Source organism: Mastigoproctus giganteus, chromosome 2, assembly GCF_048544385.1.
Source record: "Mastigoproctus giganteus isolate SK-2022 chromosome 2, ASM4854438v1, whole genome shotgun sequence".
In the NCBI taxonomy this organism is placed as follows: Eukaryota; Metazoa; Arthropoda; class Arachnida; order Uropygi; family Thelyphonidae; genus Mastigoproctus; species Mastigoproctus giganteus.
The window spans coordinates 191,539,871-191,564,517 of NC_143576.1; the positions used below are offsets into that span (position 1 = coordinate 191,539,871).

General features: G+C 35.9%; 1 protein-coding gene across 1 annotated transcript in view; it reads left to right on the forward strand.

The window, feature by feature from the left end:
* Positions 1 to 24,647, forward strand: part of LOC150089862 (ankyrin repeat and SOCS box protein 14-like) — a 119,439-nt gene that overhangs the window by 61,909 nt on the left and 32,883 nt on the right. The window contains exon 6 of the mRNA XM_090368868.1: positions 16,152 to 16,286. Coding sequence (XP_090224994.1) covers positions 16,152 to 16,286 — 135 coding nt within the window. The remainder of the gene's footprint in view (positions 1 to 16,151; positions 16,287 to 24,647) is intronic.

Genomic DNA, 24,647 nt, shown 5'->3' on the forward strand with positions numbered 1-24,647 from the left:
ACTGAAGAATTAGAAACAAGCCAATTACGATATGCAACATTCTTCTCTTGAACAGCCTTAGCATATTTATTGGAAAACCAAGGTTTAGATAAAGGATGAGATTTTAAAGTGGAGTGTGGGATAAAGGATTCCATTCCTGCAAGAATAATTTCACTGACACGATCTGAGCAAACGTTGACATCAGAAGTTTTGAAACAGTAATCCGACCAAGGAAAAGAAGAAAAGCCCACAGGTCATCCCATTTTTTTATTATTATTATTATTATTATTATTATTGGCCATATGGTACAAGGAAGCCTGAGGCTTATGCTGCACCAGCCAAAAAAAAAAAAAAAAAAAATTCCCGAGTAACCCCCTGTGTGTGTGTGTGTGTGTGTGTGTGTGTGTGTGTGTGTGTGTGTGTGTGTGTGTGTGAGAGAGAGAGAGAGAGAGAGAGAGAGAGAGAGAGAAAAGTAGAAGGCATCACCAAGAAAGAGAAGAATGATGATATCCAGCTCAGGACCCTGGGTTTGCCAAGCCCATACTCACCAGATGTGAGCCCCCGGGGTTAAATTTTGCATTCTTGTAATGCCAAATAACACGAGGTTGGGAATAGCCATGAGATAAAGGTTCCATTGGAGAAGAGACAATCACCAAGTTGTGATCTGAAGTGCCTAAAGGACCTCTTACTTCGACCGTGTACTTAGTACGCAGTACTTCGACCATGTTGTTTGTGAGAAAAAGATCAAGCGTATTGGCTGTATGATTAGGATTGTCCGGTATTCCTGTAGGAAAATGAACAGTCTGTGCTAGGTCATTAGTAATTGCAAAAGCCTCAGCATCTCGACCTGCTGGGTCAGTGTGACTAGAAAACGGAAGCCAGCTGGAGTTGTAAACATTAAAATCACCAAGGAAAATTACCTCACTGTTAGGAAAGTTGGACTGGAGAAAATCATGTTGCAAAGAGAGGAAGTCAAAGAGCTCCAAGTGATTAGTGGAGTTGGGAGAACGGTAGAGACAACAGATGAATTTGACACAATCAGGTAGAGAGATTTTAAGCCAGAGAAGATCAAAGAGTGGAGATTCCAAATTGCCAAGTCTCTGACATCGAATATCAGAACGGACATATGCACAATTACCAAATTTGAGGTGAAAGGAATCATACAGTGAATAATTTGGGCATCTGAGATGAGCAGTAGTTGAATCAACCGATAATTGAGATTTTGTCAGAAAAAGTACATGGGGTTTGGCAGACTGCAAGTGGAAATGGACCTCATTGAGATTAGAATTGAGACCACGTATATTTGTGAAATGAATTAGAAAGTGCTTGGGAGGTTTAGATCTTTTCGCAGATAAGCTTGCTCTATTAGTTTGACAATTCATGGTGTGTTCAACAGTAAGAAAAAGTGGGTGGGACATGCTGTATGAAGTAATGAAATTTTTGGATATGGTGTACACATGGTAAGAATATACCCAGATCCTTGACATACGTGGCCTCGGCACACTACTCGGACTTTCTCCAGTCACTATCTGGCAGAGTAGAGGTAGCAAGATTATACACTAGCTGATCCGGAAACCTCCTAGAGAGTTACCAATAGATTCGGTCCGGTGTACTAACTAGCGGCCGGCCTGCGAACACCGTTTTAGAGCTGTACCCTCGAAATGTAAGGAATATTGGATCTCGCCACGATGTTCATCATAACCTCAAAAGTCATCAATCATACTGCATGATGGAAGAGATAGGGAAGGATTGACCGGAACTTAGCTCTAGAGACTAAACATGGGTTCCACCACTTCAAGCCTCCAGTAAGCAAAGTGGTGGTATTGCACCGGTTGATGAGAGTCATCGACCACCTTGTACTGCCTGGTAACAGCGGGCGTTCCTCCATGTGGTGTGGGCGCCACACCTCAACTCCAGCTTATGTTGGTTCACACCTGGGTGGTCACCCACCATGTACTTGTGCATGGAGGTTATACCCAGGATTACTAACAGTCCCACCATCGTGAAGGTGCAAGCAGAGGATTTGGCTGTCACAGGCCGTCCGGACTTCGCCGAAATTGGGTCCACTTGACTTGAGTGTCACCCGAATATCAGTTCCATCAGCGTTTTAGACTCCCAGGTAGCAAGTACAGCTTGTCTGGCATATCTGAGAGAATGTCTGTGACAACCTCAAGAACCTATTTGTAAGATAAACTAAGAGAAAAGCAATATATTTTGATATGCACAATATTTTTGTATCACAGTAAAAAGAATTGCAATCTTAATATAAAAGGAGACATACAAACTATTAACTTTTTAATAAATTAATCTAATTTAAAGAAAGAATCTAATGTTGTTTGCACAGTTTTTGCCCATTTTTAACTACAGCACAGACATTATCAAATGCAATAGTTGTTTCTTTGTCAACATTACTGCAGGCCAACACATTCTTTATTATGCTCCATGCATTTTGGGCATCTTTTTTAGATGGCAATGTGTGTATGTTCCTTCACTGTCTCTGGTAACAAAAACATCATTGTTTTGCTTGGTGCTCAGCAGCTCTTCAGGTGTTGGCATTGCTGTAGTAGAAACTTCATCATCCACCTTCACAAACTTTTAAATTTGCCAATAAAATCCATATGTTCCTTCAAATTCCTCAGTGTTGCTATCACATTCATCTGCTGGATCATGTTTTTCGATGATATTCTCTCCAAAGCCACTCTTTCTGAAGCATTTGATTATTACACTTGATGCAATACTGTTCCAAGCAATAACAAGATTACGGATAGCATCCAAGACATTCCAGTTTGGCTGCAAATTGTTCCTTCCTTCTATGTTGTGGATCAACTATCTTATCATGTGGGCTCTATATGCTCTTTTGAGGTTATAAATAATTGCTTGATCTAATGGCTGCATAAAACTGGTGGTATTGAGAGGTAAAAACAACAACTGTATATTTGTCAACTTAAGTGTCTCAGCAGAATGTACAAAAATCTCGAATCATCAAAATGTTCCTCTTTTCTGAAGCCATTCTTCTGTGCACTTTTGATAACCAAGAATAAAATATTTTGACCATAAGCCAAGCTCTTCTATTGGCCTCATAATCACAGGGAAGTTGGTTAACTTCTTTAACACATCTTGGCTTGGAAAACTTACCAATCACAAGTGGGCATAGTTTTGTACTGCCATCTGAATTGTAGCATAACAGAACAGTGAGTCTTTGTTTACTTAATTTTCCACCCTGACAAGACTCTCCTTGAACAGCAAATGTTTTGTTTAATAGCAGATTATAAAATAAACCTGTCTCGTCAAGATTAAAAATATTCTTTGCCTCATATTTTTCAGGAATGGTTTGTGCAGAACACAACCAGTCTATAGCCTTTTCTTTGTCGACTAATCCAAACTCACCACAAACATTTTGCGAAACCAAGTTATTCCTGTTTTTAAATCAATCCATTTTGAAGTCACTAAATTTGAAGTCACTAAATCTATGTTTCTGAGCTTAGATAATTTGCCTTTTCTTGCAAAATCGGACCTTGATATTGGAAAATTAGATGCACGCATTTGTTAGTACCACTGAAAAAGTTTTATTTCAATGTTCTTGTGTTTTGCACTGCAAATTTGTTTCCTGTTTTTTATCGCTGCTCTAGTATCACGCACTTCTTGAAGTTTTTTTTTTGTTTTGTTTTCAGTATTGTAGATAAAGTAGGTAAAGGGATGTTATATTCCTTTGCAATGTCCGGTTTATTTTGATCCATCCTAGCAGCCTCGTATATAATTTTCAATTTAATTTCCAGGCTTAATTCCATCTGTTTATGTTTTGTTGCCATAACACTGCTAGATGAGATTTAATATAAACAAACATTAAATTAATTTAATGGCACAAGTTCCCAAAAAGACATCAGCTCAGATAAAATGACACAAAAAATAGATTATACTGTAGCAAAAGACTCTTTGAACTGGCGTAACAATTGCAACTGACCTTAATCTCATGTAGAGAGCAAGGGAGTGTATGTAAACAACTTAGAAACTTAGAAAAACTGGTTTTATTCTTTTGTTAATTTAACAGCTCATCTTTCACAAAGATGTTTTTCTGAGTGCACTTAAGTTGTAGCTACCATAAACTGGTTTTGTTTACACAAAAGTAATTTCTAATAAATCAGTGCCATCCTTCAGGAAGCAAGGAACCAGGTGGCTAGAGGCAATAATAGGGGCAGTAATCGGACAGCTGTGCCAAGATTTGAATTAAACATACAAAATAATAATATATATTTCTTGCAGGGTGAAAACGAACTTTGTAATAGATGTTAAACGAATTTTGTAATAAACAAATATATTTTCATAGAAAAGCCTATCCTTTTGCAGGGGAATGGTATGTACTTCATATAAATGAGTACTTTGTATAAACCAAGTTTGTATTATTGAGATTTTACTGTATAAATAAATAAATCTTTATTGGAATATAGAATTATGAATCAACAGGGATTACCTTTATTTTAGATATATGAAGCTTCTTTTCCAACCAACTCTCCTAGTCCAACTCGCTAATAATTCTTGGGGAAGGCAATATCAATTTTGCAAAACATGTGGGACATCTTCCCCACTGTCAGAACCATAGTGTTCAGACCGTACAGTCTCAACAATGAGCGCTCAAGACTTCTGTCTTCAAACACCATACCTCTGGCAGCAAGGAAACCATTATGTGGATTGACATAAAATTAGATTTTTGAAGGTCTAAACTGCTTAATAAATATGGACCGATTATTTCTTTTGGTCCTGTAGCTTGACTTTAGAGTTAAATTTAGGGGTCTAAAAAAGTTTAATGGATATTGGGGGGGGGGCTCAAAATTCAAAATTTTATTGCCCCTTTTAGAACTATACTTCACGCATACGTGTATACTGACTTAATTGACCACTCAAGTTATACATTAATATACAATACTATGGCTGAATGGTTAACAGGGTTAAAACAAGACTATACTAGAATTACATTGAAATATGTGGCCCAAAAATATCATATCCAGTTTTTAAAACAATGTCTTTCTGAAAATTTAATACTGAAATTTAGCACATTTCGGTATTAAAAATTTCGGCTAGGTTTGAAAATCCAAGGAATACAAAAATTTGTTCTTACCACGTCAAGCAACATAGTAAAACTAGCTTTAAAATCTCGATTTAATGTAAAAAATATATATTTTAAACAGATTCAACGATATCGCAATATTTTTAGAAAACACCTAAACAGTATTGATTGGAATACTCTAAAGCAAGCCATTCAATTAAAAATCGATGCCCAATCCACCACATTAGAGAATAGACATACCTAAAATTACAAGCCCTTAGGGGTTTTCCACACAACAGAGGTCATCATTCGTTACACAATCGTTTTGAGAATCAGAGTGCATACCGAAACACCAAAAACGCAGATAAAAATTCTCACACCTTTCTCAATAGAAATCTACCACATATTAATGACTTCTGGGTCTATTTAAATACTGGTTTGCATAACAACCCAAATCCATCAGATAATGTAAAGAACTTATCTGTTACGCTAACTTCTCAGCAAATAGCCCTATTAAATAAAGGTTTAAATTATAATTTACCGCTGATTCCCCCCCCCCCCAAGAAACAAATGATTGTTGATCTTGAGTTCGCTCTTAGAGATTTGCCTCAAAAAACGTATTAATCCAACAGACTAATCGAATCATAAACCAAACTATCCCCTCAATATCAAAACGACATAGAGAAGAAGCTAAAGCTTTACACACACTTAGACAAAACCAAGATATCATTATTCAAAAGGCCGACAAGGCAATACAGTAGTTATTCTCAATAAAGGAGACTATATAAATAAATTATACACCACCATTTCAGACACAACGACATACGAAGAGGTTGCATCATCAGAGTTCAACAGCTTAGTTAACAAATATAACAAAATGCTCACCACCTATAGGAAAGATGACCACATCACTATGGCTCAACTTAAACAAATTAAAGCCCGCACATACAATATTCCAACCTTATTCGGCCAAGTAAAATTACACAAAACAGGATACCCAATAAGTCCAATCGTGTCATATAAGAATTCAGCTTTTGCTTTCTTAGCCATGTTCATCTACCCAATTCTAAAACCACTCCGAGAACTCCTAACATATAACATAAAAAACTACGATGCTTTATTCATGAACCTCAAAGATCTCCATATCAAGGAGGATATGAAGTTATATTCGCTGGATGTGACTTCACTATACACTAACGTAAATGTACCTTAGGCCTTAGACATAGTCTGGGCCTACTTAAACGATGGTAATATAAAAATTAATAACACCAGACTCCCCAAAGACAGAATATTCAAACTAACAAAACTATTAGTAAATGCTAATTACATTCTCTTTCAAGAAAAAATATACAGACAGATTTTTGGCCTCCAAATGGCTCTAAACATCAGTGGACTCATTGCTGAACTATACTTAGACAAATTAGAAAAGATCCATTTATACCACAGATCACATATTACGGAAGATATCTGGATGACATCCTAATTATTACAGATCATTTGACCATAAACAATATTCTACAGGTTTTTAATAACATCTATCAGAGATTAAAATTTGAATTAGAAATTGAAGCAGAAACCCACTCCATTAATTTCCCTAATTTTACCGTACACAGATTAGACCAAAAACTAAATTTCAGCATATATAGAAAACCCACTAATAAGGGGATGCTTTTGCATTTCCACAGTTATCATCCCCAACCATACAAAAAATTGGTCATGCTGAATCAATTTCTTAACGCCTTTAAATATTCTTCCACCCAGATTTCTCTAACCACTGAAATAAATTAATTAACTAGAAGATTCTCAAAAAGGGTTACCCGCTAACCTATATAAACAAAGTTAAAACAATAGCCCGTGATAAAATAAATAACAACAACCTCACAACAAACACTGCACAAAAATCTGCCAACACCAAAATACATTTCATCACCATTCCATATGTCGAGTACTGGTACAATAAACTTAACCAAATATGCAAGGGAACCGACATGAAAATCATAGCAAAACCCATGAATAAATTAAACACATTCTTCAGAAATCGACCTTCAAACAACACATTCCAATCACAGCATGACCTAGTATACAGCATCCCATGCAAAAATTGTGACGCTGTTTATGTAGGCTCTACCATGGGAGTGGCACAGCTTCGAGCAAAACAACACAAAGCTTCTGTGCGGGCAGGTTGTTCAAATGCATCGGAACTTTCGTTCCATGCAATAAATGAACGACATTCATTCAGCTTTAATGAAACAAAAATTATAAATATTCAACACAGCTACTACAAACTACTTATTGCGGAAACCTTAGAGATGAAACTACATGAAACTTCGATCAATATCCATAGACCATTCCTATTGTCCGATGATTGGTCACTTATACGCATGCGTGAAGAACAAACACTACAACACAAGACAAAAGTTTCGGATTAATTGTGAGTTGCTCTATTCCTGTGAACATGACGCCCCGAAAAGTTCTAGTCCGACTTAAGGAATGTAGAGAATAACCCCCGCATATCCATTAAACTTTTTTAGACCCCTAAATTTAACTCTAAAGTCAAGCTACAGGACCAAAAGAAATAATCGGTCCATATTTATGAAGCGGTTTAGACCTTCAAAAATCTAATTTTATGTCAATCCACGTAATGGCTTCCTTGCTGCCAGAGGTATGGTGTTTGAAGACAGAAGTCTTGAGCGCTCATTGTTGAGACTGTATGGTCTGAACACTATGGTTCTGACAGTGGGAAAGATGTCCCACATGTTTTACAAAATTGATATCGCCTTCCCCAAGAATTATTAGCGAGTTGGACTAGGAGAGTTGGTTGGAAAAGAAGCTTTCTATATCTAAAATAAAGATAATCCCTGTTGATTCATAATATAATAGAATATAGGAATTATCGAGCACTTAATAGCTCTCTATTATCAAATCTATGGAATATAGAATAAACTGCAAGAGTAATATTTTGGAAAATACATGGAAAACAGTTCCTTCTGTTCCTCACATAACTGTTTAGCTGTTGCTAAACAAGAGACGTATCCATTTTCCCTATACTTTTGAAAGAAATTAATTAACTCTTCCAAATGCCTCGCTGCTATATCTACATGCATTGTTGAACTTTGCAACAATTTACTAACAAAATTAACTTTTTTAATTCATACCAAATTACAAGACTTAAAATAAATTAAAATTCATGCATATGTTTCCCAATGCTCCTGATTTCTACTTTTAGATCATCGTCAGAAACTTTTTCTAGAATTTCATTCAATGCTGAAAAAAAATTATACCAGTTGAAGCCGTATATCTTTAACGCTATTCATATGACACTCACATCTAGTGTCTGACAAAGGTTTTGGTATATACTGTGCTACATGTTTTTTCACTAGATCCCAATGAGATGTCGATGATGAAAATAAAGTATATATTCATTGTATTATCTTGGAAGATTTGGTAATATCACACAAAACAAGGTTTATATTGTGACATGCACAGGGAGTGTATATTGCTTTAGGGTTTTCTTATTTGCGATGAACTGGTGACCATTCATGTTCTGGAATTCGTGGATTTAAGTGAGACCAGTCATTAAATCCTTTGCTACAAAAAGTGACTTCTGAATAGGAAAAGAGTTTACAGGCACAACACCATATGCTGTCCGAACTTGATGAGTATAATAACCACTGTCGTTGAATTTCACTATTTGGTAACTGCTTTGTATAATAGACTTGGAAAAGCATCTTCCATTGCTATTTTGTGGAAAATTATCAGATTTTATTTGAACTGGTCCTTTTTTAATTATTAATGTTCTCATTTGGTCAGATATTATATATTTTGGCCAAGTTGCTGGATTTTCATCAACACCAGGAATGAGCTTCAGAAGCTTCATTTTTACTTTTACATTCTTTTATTTCTTGACCTCCTATTTCTTCTCCTCCCATGTGTTCTTTTATTTCTTGATTTCCTATTTCTTTTTCTCTTGTGTTCTTTTATTTCTTCATCTCCTATTTTTTTTTCTTTCATGTGTTCATTTTATTTCTTGATCTTCTATTTCTTCTTCACTAGTAACTGCTATGTCGTTGGCATAGTCTCGACACTGAGCTTTTCGTCATTGCTCGGTGTTTCCAAATTTGATACAGTAACAAATTTAAATATTACATTTTGCAATTTAGATGCTTCTTGTTTCTTTGCCAATTTTTTTTCTTTTTTCAGATCCACTAGGATATTTACAATTCTGGTCTCTATCTCGCTTGCCCATTTTACTGTAAATGCAAAAAACGTTTTTTCAATTTTCATATAACATATGCAATAATATTATCAAATCTTGTGCAAATGCATTTTTGATCGTCACACTTGTGGTATAATCGTTCACAGATTAAATAATTTATTAAACATAAACATAAAATTAACACTTTAACTTACCAAATTATGTTATTGTTGTTATTTGATTTTTAGGAGCATTAGCAACTAAGGCCATATTGCTCTGGGGATATGCGGTGGTCATTCCTTGACCTTTCCGCATCCTCCGTATTTGGTGGTCACAGGCTCGAACCCCGGTCTAATCAAGAAGCATGTGCTACGCGCTGCTGCTTCTGCCCACTTGGCTATGGAGGTGCCACCAAATTATGACAGTCTATATATGGAATATAGGTGGAATAAGGCAACCATCATAAGAGGAGCCAGACTGGTACAAGAGAAAATTTAAATAAGTACTATGAATAAATAACGAAAGACAGGTATTTAGTAAACTAAGTGCAAAAACTTAAGCCACTTTGAAGGAGTCACTTAAGACACAAAATATTCTTCAAAAGACACCATCAGCTGAGCTGACACATGACAAGTATAGACCAATCAGGGCATTGGTCACGTGTCAGTAAGCACCAATTAGCAATTACCACATAGCCAACATATCGACCAATCAGAGACCGCCACATCAAGCAAGAACAATTCTTTCATTTCTTGTTGATTTTGTGCAAACCATATAATTTATAATAATTACTTCATTAACCATTTTGTATTGTGTATTGTGCAAGTGGAGGGCCCAGCAAGCATGGGACCCTAGGCGATTGCCCCAGTTTCCCATGCCTCAGGCCAGCTCTGCAGATGCTATGTGAATATCTGTGTTTCAGTTTGAGAACTGAGGGATCTTGTAATTTCTAATACCATAATAATGAACATTCTTTATTATTATTGATGGTTTCTGTTGTTTATTTTTGTTTGGTACTTTGTAATCGGATTTTGTAAAATAAAAATTAATAAAACACTGTTTTCAATTCAATAAAAAAGCTAAAAATAAATTTTTTATAATTAAAATGAAAGTGTCTGACAGATGCCAAGCTGTGAGTAAATTTGGTTTAGCAAGTGACAGAAGGATAAATTGGAAATAGAAAAAAGGTTGATTCTTACAGGACAAAAATATCAACTGATTTTGAATGAAAGGACATCTGATATAACTGATGAAGTTGTGCAATGGATGTAGAATTGTTGCATTAGTATTAAAAAATAATAATAATAAATAAAGGTACTTGCCATTATGGGCTGTGTTTGTCAAATAATTTGTTTAGCTGCAGAAAAAATGCAACAAGTTTACAAGTAAAATTTGATGAAATTCTTGCACAATTTATTGGAGAATAAAATTTACCTCCAACAAATTGAACATAATTTTTCGTGGAGAAAAGTACTAAAAGGCAAGAATGGCAATCAGAAGTTTCATTATCTTCATAACAGAGTCCAAAAATACTAAAACATATATGCACAAGGAAACTTTTGAAAATTAATTGACCAATTGAAAAGATTAATTGACCAATTGAAAAGATTAATTGACCAATGGGAACCCTTGCTTAGTTTTTGAAGAAGGAGTAGTAACTTGGAAACCTCCATCTGTGTCTCAATTCTTCATTATTTTCTTCCTCTTTTTTCATCCATATATTTAAATTTATAGAAAATCCCAAAGTGAACAAACTGCAGTCATTCTCTGAAGAGGAAAATTAGAATCTTGCCAAGATAAATTAGAATGAATGTTTATTTTCAAAAAAAAAAAAAAAAAACCCATGATATCAAATAGAAAAATCCAGTTTTAAAATATCAAAGTCTTGCTCTGATTTATGAGGTTTGTTTGTTTCTTTCTTTCTTCTAATATGATCAAGCGATCTTTATATTTCTGTATATGTGCTTAACATTCTATTTATATCTGATTTCTTATCATACCAGTATCAGAGAAATGTAATTCTGATCTTCAGGTAGCATTTCCATAGATTTACAGTTTAAGAGAACTGTTAATGGATTTGCCAGTCTCAAAATTTTTGAAGCTAAAGTTTAGTGTTATGAAGAGTAGTCCATTGCTTAAAGTACATTAGCATTTAATTAATAATGTACTTCAAGCAATAAAGTGGTCAAGTTGCCAAGTGCTTATTTTCAACAGAAAGAAAAGTACCATATCATAAAAAAAAACAATTTTAAAATATCAGAATGTTTTTTCTAAGTTGAGATGAATTCATTTTTTTTTTTTTTTTTTTTTTTGTTCTAATATGAACATGACATTCTGTATGTACTATAAATTCTTTAAAATTTGGAACCTTTGGGGATCAAGAGGTGTTGAGTTTTAAAACATGATGGATTTTAGAAAGGTATGTCAAGTGGTTGATTAGCTTTAAAGGAGCATATTTCAATAAATAATAAGCACAAACAACTGAACTTATATCTGTAAACATTTATGATGACTATCTTGTCCTTTCATCTGTTTTTGCAGCCAGCATGATTTAAACTACATGGATAATGCAATGGTCTTAATTCTCGCAGTAATATAAACTTTCCTTTTTATTGATTAGCCCTGGGTAACATCTAGTTTTAGTTATATTACAACTTTTAAAACTGATTTTGTGTATCACATTGCAGCTCACATTGAGCAAATTTTTTAGCAACTGCTTTGCCTGCATGCTGTCAGAGACCACTTCCTAATGAAACCAGTTAGTCCTGAAACAGGCTGTTATGGCATCTCATCTTTTAAGAATATTTTTGGTTGGCTATAGATCAATTTAGAAAAAAATTGCCTTTATTTTTTTTAGTGTAAGTGAAGAGCAATTCTTTTTTATCTTATAGTTCCAGAGCTTGAAGATATTCTCTTGAATTGCAGGATGCAGTTCCTTTTAGTGCTATGACCAATTTTAGTTATAAAGTCAAATGCTATCCAACTAAACTGAATCAGTCTTAAAAAAAAAAAAAAATTCTCGCAAAATAAATAGAGATATCCATTGAGATTCTGCAAAAAATCACAATAACCAGTTGCTCTGAATTAGGAAACTATTAAAAAAATGGGTTTAAACTTTTAATGGTTTTAATGGAACCATTAAAAAAAATACTCCACGAGGAGGATTCCAAGTTGGATGAATAATGAAGTTGCAGATTACTTGGGCTGAAAAAGACGGCATGGAAAAGTTACAGGAGCAATAAAAAGTACTGAAGCCTATAACAGCTACAAATTGATCTGTAATAGTGCCACAGAAAAGGTTAGGTTGGCAAAGAGATAAGGAATTCTTCACATATATAAATGCAAAGAAGAGAAGGACAAACCATATTGGATCCTTATGTAATGGACATGGGATAACATTAGATACCCCAGCTGCAGTTGCAGATGAACTCAACAGTTACTTTGCATCGATATTTACAGAAGAAAAACTCTTTACATCAATGAGAAATTATGGGAGTGAAGTTGAAAAAAAATGTAATTAATGATATTGAAATTTCACATGTTTATTTAATGAAAAAACTTTCGAGCCTACAGGCCAGTAAGGCTCCTGGGGTTGATGGCATATACCCTATAATCTTAAGGGAGGTGGCAAGTTGAGTGCATTGAACCATTGAGGCTAATTATGAGAGCATCACTGGACTCGGGAGTGATTCCATTGGATTGGAAAAGTGCCAATGTGTCTCCACTACACAAGGGCAGTTCTAAGAGTGAAGTGGAAAATTACTAGTCTAACTTCAGTAGTAGGGAAAAATCGTGGAGACAATGATCAAGGGTGGAATTCAGCTTTATTTAGATTGAAATGGAATTCTGAAGGATACTCAGCATGGTTTTGTAAAGGGAAAAACATGTTTAATTAATCTGGTTAGCTATTTTGACAAGATCACTTAAGAGCTGGACTTGGGGAATAATTTCGACATTGTTTATTTGGACTTCAGCAAAGCATTTGACTCAGTCCCGCATGAGCGGTTACTTTATAAGCTGGAACAGGTTGGAATCATAGGGAAAATCCTTAGATGGATAGCTGGATGGCTTCAGGGCAGATTATTTCTCAGATTGGGTTGATGTAAGAAGTGGGGTTCCCCTAGGATCAGTATTAGGACCACTGTTGTTTTTGATTTTCATAAATGACATCGATGAAGGGATATAGGGCACAATGTCTAAATTTGCAGATTATGTAAAGATTGGTAGAGTAGTTAATGATCACTGCTAAGCAGAGCTTCTTCAGAGTGACCTAGATAGATTTCAGGGATGGTCAGAAAAATGACAGCTATGCTTTAATCCGGCAAAGTGTAAGGCATTGCACCTGGGCAACAATAACCCCAAAATAACTTGTACACTTGGCAGATTTGAATTAAAGCCAGTAGTGGAGGAAAGGGACTTGGGTGTTATGATATGGTCAGATATGGTTAGAGGAGACTTGATTGATGTTTTTAATGCTCTGAGAGACATAAGCAAAATGAATGAGAATGAAATTTTCATGGTTATAAATGATTCTAGAACAAGGGGCCATAATTTTAAGTTACCTGGGGGGGGGGAGATGTTTAGACTCGATTGCAGGAAGTTTTATTTTAGCCAGCGAGTTTTAAATTACAGTACTGGAATAAGTTCATGGGTGGTAGAGGCTGACAGTTTGGGGAAATTCAGAGTTCAGCTGGATAATTACCTACGGGAAGAGAGAAACGCTTAGATTGCCTTTTCTCTTATTAATTATTATTATTTTTAAAATTTTCTTCTTATTATTATTATTTTTTTTTGTTATTTTATTTTATTATTATTATTATTATTATTATTATTTTTTCTTTTGGCTAGTGCAGCATAAGCCATAGGCTTCCTTGCACCATGTGGCCATTGCTAATACTAACTCCTTTAACAAAGTTGTAACTACAAATTAAGGCTTTAACTTATTTTGACTAAGCTCCCACAGCCACTTTACAGTGAATTCTCTATATCTTTCTTTCTTTTCTTTTCTTTATTTTTTTGTTTTGAACACCTCTCTAATGTTTCTAGCAACAGTTGTCAACTGCTCTTTAAGTTGCTGTGAAACTTTCAGAATTATATCATGGTGGTTACATATGTAATGATTCTTCTAGTTAGCTGCATTTTATTTCTTAGCTAAATGTAGTACATTATCAGACACACATTATGTAGCAAGCTCAGAAATTCATTTTTTTGCAAAACAAAGCAGTTTTAAATACATGTTTTCATACAATTTAGTTCCAGAATTTAAGCATACCATACCAGGTAAATTCTATTATGAAATTGAGGGTTTAGTGTCAGACAACGTTAACTACAAAATCATTTTGTAGTAGATGTTGTTGTAATTAACCAAGAAAAAGTCATTTGACATTTTCTTGGTTTACCAGAAACATGCTTATAAGCCCAAGCTAACTTGTAAATTACTAGAGAAATACATTTCTTTGACATGATATGTATTGTTATTTGTATAAAGTTAAACTTGTCTGAACACAAAAATGCAATTTTGTAGTTAATGGATAAGCCCTCGAAATGATCATACATTTCTACAATGAAAATCAGTTTGAAAATACATGATATGTTGTAGTATAGGCAATAACAGTGTGTATGAATTCAGACTACTACACTTACTAAGGCCATATGTTTCATGATATATATATATATAATATGATTCAATCTCTGGAACAGCTATCTAAACAATTAATATATAATATGGGGCTCACATCTGGTGAGTATGGGTTTGGGACACCCAGGGTCCTGAGCTGGATATCATCATTCTTCTCTTTCTTAGTGATTTCTTTCTACTTTTGACTCTCTCTCTCTCTCTCAGGGTAACTCAGGAATTTTTTTTTTGGCTGGTGCAGTATAAGCCTCAGGCTTCCTTGCATCATATGGCTAATAATAATATACGTAGAAGAGACTTTTACAATTTCCTTCTTCTTCATGTCACATTAGGTGCTCTAGATAGTGCCATTTGCACCATTTCTGTTCGTTGATGTGGAACCTGGATACAGAACTTTTATACAGGCCTTTCTTGTGCTTCAATTCGTAATGGATATGGTGTAGGCAAATCTGTCACATCATTAACTGTCATATACCAATCTGTCCTGATGATGTTATCTGCAAAGAAAAAAATTTCCTCTCTGATGACTGTGTGAGCTTGCTCTTTCTTCATGGTAAAGATTTGTCTTTTTATACACTTTTTGTTATTTTTATTTTTTTTTATTTTAGCCATATACCAGTGAATGTCTGCTGGAGAGATTGTCCTCCACAATAAGAAACGGAATAGCATTGTGTTGTGCTAGTTTGGTTATACTTGACCCTGTGAATGCCATATTATTTCTGTTACAGTTCATCACTCCCCATATATACAGGACAGCCAGTGTGTCCGGTTGTTCAATTGAAGTGTTAATACCAATTCTTAAATTTATGCCCTTGACAGTGCCCTCTTAGGTTTTCCTTTGGAGAAACACAAAGTAGGTTGACTGAACTGTGCTGCTTTGTTTGTATTCACAAGTCACTTTGTTTTAAGCTTTTCAGCAAGATAGCAAACAAATCTAGCATTATAAAACTTATCATGATTGCTTTTTAGATTGTGAATTATCTAGCAAAGGAAATGCATCTCTCCAGTTATTTTTTTTTTTGTTGTTGAATATTGATTTTTACTGAATTTCTGCATTAGAAGATAGTGTTGATATAAAATGGCTTAAGTTTGTGTTCATGGAGCAATTGAAATTTTGATATATGATAGAATATCTAAAATAGTTTTGTCAATTGTTCCTTGTGTAGAATGGGAGTGTTTCCAGGAAAATAACAGAATGGAATTCAGAATTCATCCCCTTCTCATAATCTATTTCAGTTTAAAAATACAGAAAATTGTCTCTCAGGTTTTGAGTTACCCTCATAATTTAAAATATTTTTCAGTTGCCTTAAACTATTATTGGAGAGGATGGACCTCCAACAGTTAATTCAGTCATGTCAGTTGCCATCTGCTTCATCTTACCTGAAAGAAGATTTACAAGTAGTGAATCCTCTTCACTTAGCTGTAGAATGGAATAGGTAAGAGCTTACAAAAATATGCAGAAACCTGCTTGTTATTAATTTTAATCTTAAAAATTATAATAAAAATTTTAAATATTCCAACAGTCAGCAGCTGTTTTTGATACCATAATCATACCTTAAAAAGTGTGAAAAAGTAATAAATATGTGATTATGACAAATGTGAATAAATGTTTAAAATATAATTTTTTTGGAATACAGAAAGAGTGATAGATAATACACACATAATTGTTCTTTTATAATTATGAAAAATATGAATAAACATTTACAATATATGTATTTTTTTTTGAAAATATAGGTGGAGAGTTGCATTATCACGATTTTCATATTCACCCAGCTTTCACTGCTCAAAAATTAAAATGTACACAAGAAGAGGTCACACATGAAATTAATATTTAGCAATTATATATTGGACCATTTCTGGGAGTCACTGGTTACTTAGGTTACCAGTGACAACTTTAAAATACATAAAAATGAATTTTATTGCAGAAAGTAAGGTGGTCATTCCATGAATTGGATAAAAATTGCAAAAGAAAATAATATTAGCTCACTGTACTTCATGAAATTACATTTAATAGCCTTTTAAATATGATTACCACCACAGTGGTGGAAAAGTAACTATACTCACATAATGAAGGGGTGCCTCCGTAGCCAGGTGGGAAGGAGCAGCAGTGCGTAGCACACGCTTCTTGATTAGACTGGGGTTCGAGCCCGTCACCACCAAATACGGAGGATGCGGAAAGGTCAGGGAATGGCCACCTCATATTCCCGGAGCAATATGGCCTTAGTTGCTAATGCTCCTAAAAACCAAATAACAACAACAACAATGAAGGGCAAACTGATTCACTGTTGCTGGTACTCATGATGTGTGTTAACACAGTAGTTATTGATAGTTGAGCTGCTCACCTCTGAATACAACACCAAGCAGTCCAGGCTTCTTTCTTGCAGGATATTGTGGCTTGTCCTCTGTTATTTGGGGTGTAACAGCAGATTTCCTGATGACTGTGTATCACTAACAACTTTGATTTATATTGTGCCAAGTATATCACAGTAGGACAGTTGATAGCTGGAAAAAGATATTGGGGTCTAAAAACTCATTTCCTTTTGCACCATGCTAATAGTAGACTCTGAGCAGCAGAAACAGCACAAAGCAAGTGGTCCCAATGTGCATAATTCAAATAGTGCAGGATAGTAATGGTAGTGTGGTCTACGGGATATTTTGTTAGGCATGTTGAGTCTTCTGAGTGGTCTTCTGAGTGTAAAAGTATCCCTGTTGTTTTCTAATGGAGTAGCATCTTTCATAATTAGGCCAGTTGCACATAGATAAGTTTGCAGAACATCTGAAAGACTTTGTCTTCTTTGTTTAGCCTGCAAACTCAGATGTCAGCTCGCCCTCACTCATCTGCAAAACAAGAAGTCAGATAGTCTCTGTGATGTTGGATCTAGTTATTGTTGTGCATTTGTGAAACTCTTTTTAGAAAGCACAGTGGGCCATATGTCCAGATTTATTTTGTAATACTGTGTGTTATTAGATGTGATTATATTTTGTTATTGCATTAAGCCATCAGAATATTTCATACTGTCATCTGGCATCTTAAACACTTCTCCCTCCATTCCCCTTCCTATTGGATAAACATGTTGAGTGAAGTTTTTAGCATCAATTTTTCCTTTATCTCCCTATTTCAGGTCATAAGTATCTGAATAAGGGAGAGCATATTAAGAGTATCACTTTCCTAATTCTGTGATATACATAAGGTGTGTGTGTGTGTGTGTGTGTGTGTGTGTGTGTGTGTGTGTGTGTGTGTGTGTGTGTTTTCCTGTAAGATAAAAAGAGTTTTTGTTTTGTTTTTTCACGAGTCTTTGTTTATAGTTTGTTTATATTTTAAACTTTACATTCCAACATCATAATTATATTAATGAGATAAAATCTTATAAAATTGATTTAAAATTTTTTATTAATTATTTGTAGAAGAATGAGAGAGATCTACCTCAATATGATAAGTAGAACACTTTTTAAGTGTTCTACATATCATATTGAGGTAAATTTCTCTTATTCTTCTATAAATATTGATATCAATGTAGAATGTATTTAGCACCATAGCTCTGTTATATACTATCAAATGTTTATTAATTATTTGTAAAATTAATGTTAATAATTTAATTAAACTGTTTCCAATTTTGAGGTTTTAAAATGCTCTTAGTCTACCTCTGGATGAGAACTACTTCAACAATAGTGACCACATAAATTGTATCACTATATATATATCTTGCAAAACAAGAATTAGAACTAGGACAGTTACACCTGTAGCACAAATTTTCTTATAAAGTAACCAAAACAACTAAAAAACAATTAAAACGACTAAAGTGAAAAACTGAACAGAGTGGGCCAGTAATTCAGAATGTCTTATAATGGGGAATTTTAACTTCCCAGATATAGATTGGAACTTGTGGGTTGGTCACTTGCACACTAGCAAGACTTTTGGGGATTTATTGGATTGTTTTCTGATTGTTTTCTACAGCAGCATGTTCAAGAGGCAAGCAGAGAGAGTAATACTCTTGATCTGATTATCAGCAATGATTATTCATGCATTAAGAATTTACAGATAAAGGAACCACTGGGTGCCAGCAATCACAGTGTGCTGATGTTGGATTTACTTAAAATTATAACTACCATCGGGGTAAAGGGAAGGATGTTTGCTTTAGTAAAGGTGACTACAATGGTCTCAGACAGTTTTTAAATTCTATACAGTGGGACCAACTGATGATGTTACCAACAGCAAATTCTAAATGGGAAGCATTCAAGGAATTAATCTTGGAAGCTACTAGGCTTTTCATGCCAACTAAGAAATAATGTTCAAGGTTTAGGCCTAAATGGATGCCAGATGAGACTTGTGGCAGAGAAGAAAAATACATAGGATGCATATAAATTATCAGGTGACACAAAAGCCTATGGTAGATATAAGCTAGTCTGTAATCAAGTCACAAAGGAGGTTAGGCAGGTGAAGGCAGATTATGAGAAAGCTTTGGCAAAAGATGCGAAGAAACTGCAAAAACGTCTTTACTTTACTTGTGTAAATTCTAGAAAGAAGAGGATGAGTCAAATTGGTCCACTTGATACCAATGGTTTGGCTGTTGATGAACCTGCTCAGGTAACTGAAAGAGTATTTTGCATGTACATTCACACATGAGGAATTCTGTGGGGAAGTGGAGGCCAGACGTTTTTCAAACTCTAACAGGAAGTTAAATGATTTTGTAACAACTGAGAGCAAAATGGAGGAGAAATTGTTGGAGTTAAACATAAGGAAGGCACCTGGTTTGGATGGGATATATCCAGTTATATTAAAGGAGGGAACAAAGGAAGTAAGCAAACCCTGACAATTATGGCTAAGAGTATCCTTGGAGTAGGGGAGGTTCCCATGGACTGGAGATATGCAAATGTATCCCCAATTCACAAAAGGGGAGAGATCAAAGGGTGACAAGTAATTACACACCTGTTAGTTTAACTTCTGTTCCAGAGAAAATAATGGAGTCACTAGTTAAAGAAGCATTGCAGGATCATATAGACGTGACTTCAATTATAGTTCAGACAGAGCATGGGTTTGTTGATGGTAAGTCTTGTCTGACCAATTTGATTGGATACTATAATGTGGTCACAAAGGAACTGGATGCAAAAAATAATTTTGATATCATATACTTGAATTTCAGGAAATCTTTTGATACTGTTGGAAGACTGCTGTAGAAATTGGAGAAGTATGGCATTAGGGGCAAATTTCCACTATGGAAAAAGGGATGGTTGAGTGGGAGAAAACAGAGAGTGTAATCAATGGACAGTGATCTTTGTGGACTAATGTTATTAGTGAAGTCCTCCACTTGAGGTTTTCTGTATTTATCAATGATATTGATGAAGGTATATCAGGCTTAATGTCCAAGTTTGCAGACAGTACAAAGGTTGGCTTAGAGGGGCTTAGAGGGGAACAGGTATCCTGTGTGTTATCAGACACTCAGCCTAAAACACTGATGGATCCAATATCTCTCTATTACAGAAGATTTAGGAGAAGTCCGGTTGGCCTGCCTCCCTAAAATCCACTCATGCACACCTTCTCGATGATAAGCCCTGTTACGCCACTTAGGTGGCAACGAACGTGTAGAGTGGTTCTCTTCAAGACCTGGTCGGCGTGAAGAGGAAAAGACCAAACCCTCCAGCATATGACAGCACAACAAAAGAAATGGCCCTCAGTCCCCAGCAGCTTCCACTCTCCATCTTACGGCAGCGAGAGGATCACAGTGGAAGCAGAGGGTGCTAAGAATCTCTGGGTACGACCAGGCTGCCATGCACGGAAACTGAACTTGGCCTGTTATAACGTACGATCACTCATCAATGAAGACAGGATATTAGAGCTGGAAAAGGAATTAGAAAATGTGAATTGGAATATCATTGGTTTGGCTGAAACAAGAAGAAATGAATCACTTATAAGTTCATCAAGTGGAAATCTGCTGTACACCAATGGAAACAGTGAAAGGAGTGAAGGTGGAGTTGGGTTTCTGGTCCATAAAGATTTTAAAAACAACATTTTGGAATTCAAAAGTACATTGCCAAGGGTGTCAAGACTAATACTCAAGATTTCTAAGAGGTACAAGCTAAAGATTATAATGATTTATGCACCAACATCGAGCCATGATGATGAAGAGGTTGAAGAAATGTACACCAAAATTGAGAGTCTTCTAGATGAGCAGAAAACCCACTACACTATTATTATGGGGGACTTCAATGCTAAGGTTGGAAAAAGGCAAAAAAATGCTGAAAGAGGAACTAGAGGAAATTTTGGAATTGGTGAAAGAAATAAAAGAGGTGAAAGACTTGTGGAATTTGCAGAATCTCAAGGACTGTCAGTAATGAACACTTTTTTCAAGAAAAGGGTGAACAGAAAGTGGACATGGAAGAGTCCAAATGGATTAACAACTAATGAAATTGACTTCATCCTCACTAACAGAAGATATATTGTGAATGATGTTACCATCCTGAATAAGGTAAATGTTGGAAGTGATCACAGAATGGTAGGATGAACACTTGATATAGATGTAGGAAAGGAAAGGAAAGGAAAAAACTGACTCGAGTAAATAATACAAAGGTCTTTGAGATAACAGGGGAGGAGAAAAAGCAGTATGTACTGGAACTTAAGAACAAGTTTGAGCTTCTGCAGACTGCTCAGGACCAAGATATCGACGAGGAATATTACAACTTTCTGAAAGTGATAAAGCCCAAGAAACCTATAGGGAAAAAGAAATCCAAAGAATTAAAAATTAGTCAAGAAACACTTGTCATGATGAACCGAAGACAACAAATGAAGAGCAAGAAAAACACTGACAGGGAGAAAGTTGTGTATACTGAGTTATGCAAAGCCATTAGAAAGAGACTCAGAGAGGACATAAGAAGATTTAACACAAGAAAAGTAGAACAAAGCATTAAGGGAAAACAAAGGATTTAAATCAGCAGCCATGAGCAGTAATACAGAAAGACAAATGATACTGAAACTGAAGAACAGCGATGGTGTACTTATAAACAGCAGAGAAGGCATAATTCAAATAGCAGAAGACTACTATAGAGAATTATACAAGGAGCGAGGGAATGATGCCAGCAGTGGGGAAGATGGATTGCAAAGTAGCAACGCATACGACATACCCGATATTCTTCCTGATGAGGTAGAACATGCATTGAAGAAAATGAGGAATCAGAAAGCCCCGGGGGAAGATGAAGTTACTGTAGAGTTGTTAAAATTGGGAGGAAGAGACATAACACAAAAACTGGCAAGGCTCTTCACAAAATGCATTAGAAAAGGTGTGACGCCTAAGCAGTGGAATAATGCAATCATAGTTTTGCTGCATAAGAAAGGAGATAAATCAGAAATTGGAAATTATAGACCAATTAGCTTGTTATCCCACATCTACAAGTTGTTCACAAGGGTCATTACTAACAGATTAGAAAGAATACTTGATGAGAATCAACTGAAAGAGCAAGCTGGCTTTAGGACAGGATTCTCAACTATGGATCACCTTCACGTAATACGCTGACGAGGCTACTAGAGACGGTCGTGTTCCAAGCCGCTAAGTGGATTTTTCTTATTTATTGATTTGAAATTATTGTTTTTCTAAAACTTTGATTTAAATTTAGTAGTATAACATTATTTTGTGATTTTCTGATTAACTTGGTGTATTTATTCTTTACTCGGCCTTGTAATTGCATAAAAGTATCGGTAAAGGTTTCCACGTGTTTCAACTCCGATACTGTTCGTAAATTTCCCGCCATTGTGATACGATAGTTGTATGCCGTACTAGGTAGCGTTAGTTGAACTTCGTTAGCAGTTAAATTGTACGTTTAAATAAATACATATAACGACTTAGATTACAAACGTAATATAATTAATTATATATAACATAATTAATAACTTAACATTATAATTAATTAATAGAATCATGACTCAGACCAGAGCAGCAAAGCAAAAGGCTCAAGTTAATGGAAGCGCTGTGGCTCAGAGCAGAACTGAGGGGGGCAGTTGTCCTCTGACTCACAGCCTTATAAAATGCACTGTTTGCTTGATGTTTGCAGAGCAATCGGGTACGGGACATGATACTGCCAAGGGGATGTCTTTGTGTGTGCGCGATGCAAGGAGTGTATCGATATCAGGCAACAACTCGGCGTTCTTGTGGGCCTATATGAGAGCTTGAAGGACAGGGTGGATGCCCTCGAAGGAACTAAATTGAGTGGCCCATCAAGCTCTCAGCTGCCCACATCAACGCCAGAGCTTGCACTTGGGCATCGCGTGACACAGAGACAACCCCCAAGGCAGAATGCGCTGGTCCCGAAGGAACTAGTAGTTGTTGGTGACTCTATTGTCAGGGAAACGGGGAACATGCTTTGTAAAAAAGATAGGTGGAACAGGACCAGGGTATGTCTGCCAGGGGCAAAGGTTGATGACGTTGTAGAGCGAATATCATCTTTTAAGGGCACAAAAGGTGATATAGTTGTACACGTTGGCACTAATAATATTAAGAGAAGGAGACCGGCAGAATTACTTAACAAGTACAGGTCACTGTTGAACAAAAGCCGAGAATTAAGGTTGAATTTGAAAGTGTCTGCAATTCTGCCCAGACACAATAGGAGGGAGTATATGATGAGAGCCTTGTCGATCAATTCGGCCCTGGAAAGATTGTGCAAAGCTCAAGGGGTAGAATTTTTTTCAGCCTGAACTGTACTTGTTAACAGGAGAGATTGCTTCTACAGGGATGGGATACACTTAAATAGAAAGGGTGCAAGAATATTTGCTGATGCTATCGAGGCAGTGTTAGGTGGGTCGGAAAACTGCTAGCTTGGGGGGAGACAAAGACCAATAGATTGACAGTAGCCACTGGCAGAGGTGAAAGAGATTCTTGCACTGCTTCTATTAGAATGAGCAGAAGCCTGAAAAACAAGATGCATGGTATTTCAGAGACTGCTGGGAGCCATTGCGGTACAAGTAAACACATGGGTTGTGTTAGGGTAGCTAAGAATAGAAACAGGTGCAGGTATACTTGCGTGTACACCAATGCTAGGAGTTTGGTAAATAAATTTGATGAATTTGAGGTATTGCTCAAAACATCAAAGGCAGATATTGTTGGGATATCAGAGACGTGGTGTCACACGGATATAGGGGATGCAGAACTGCAATTTGGGGAGTACAACGTCTACAGAAAGGATAGACAGGATAGGAAGGGAGGAGGGGTTATGCTATTAGTTAAGAAACACATAAAATCCAAGGAAGTGAAGCCAGTCAACATCGCTGGACAGTGCAGTGTTGAGTCAGTTTGGTGTGACATAAGCATTGGGAGATCAAAATTGAGAGTAGGAGTGTGCTATAGGCCTAATGACTCTGATGAGTATAATAAGGAACTGTACAGGGAAATAGAGTGGGCCAGTAAATCAGAGAGTCTTATAATGGGAGATTTTAATTTCCCAGATATTGACTGGAATTTGGGGGCTGGTTACTCACACACTAGCAGGGCTTTTGTGGATTTATTGGATGATTGTTTTCTACATCAGCATGTTCGGGAGGCTACTAGAGGGAGTAATACTCTTGATTTGATTATCAGCAGTGATTCTTCATGCATTAAGAATCTGCAGATAAATGAACCACTAGGTGGCAGTGATCACAGTGTGCTGAAGTGGGAGTTACTGAAAGAGGTAACTACCATTAGGGGTAAAGGGAAGGGTTATTGCTTCCGTAAAGGCGACTACGATGGACTGAGACAGTATTTAAATTCTATACAGTGGGACCAACTGATGATGTTACCAACAGCAAATTCAAAATGGGAAGCATTCAAAGAACT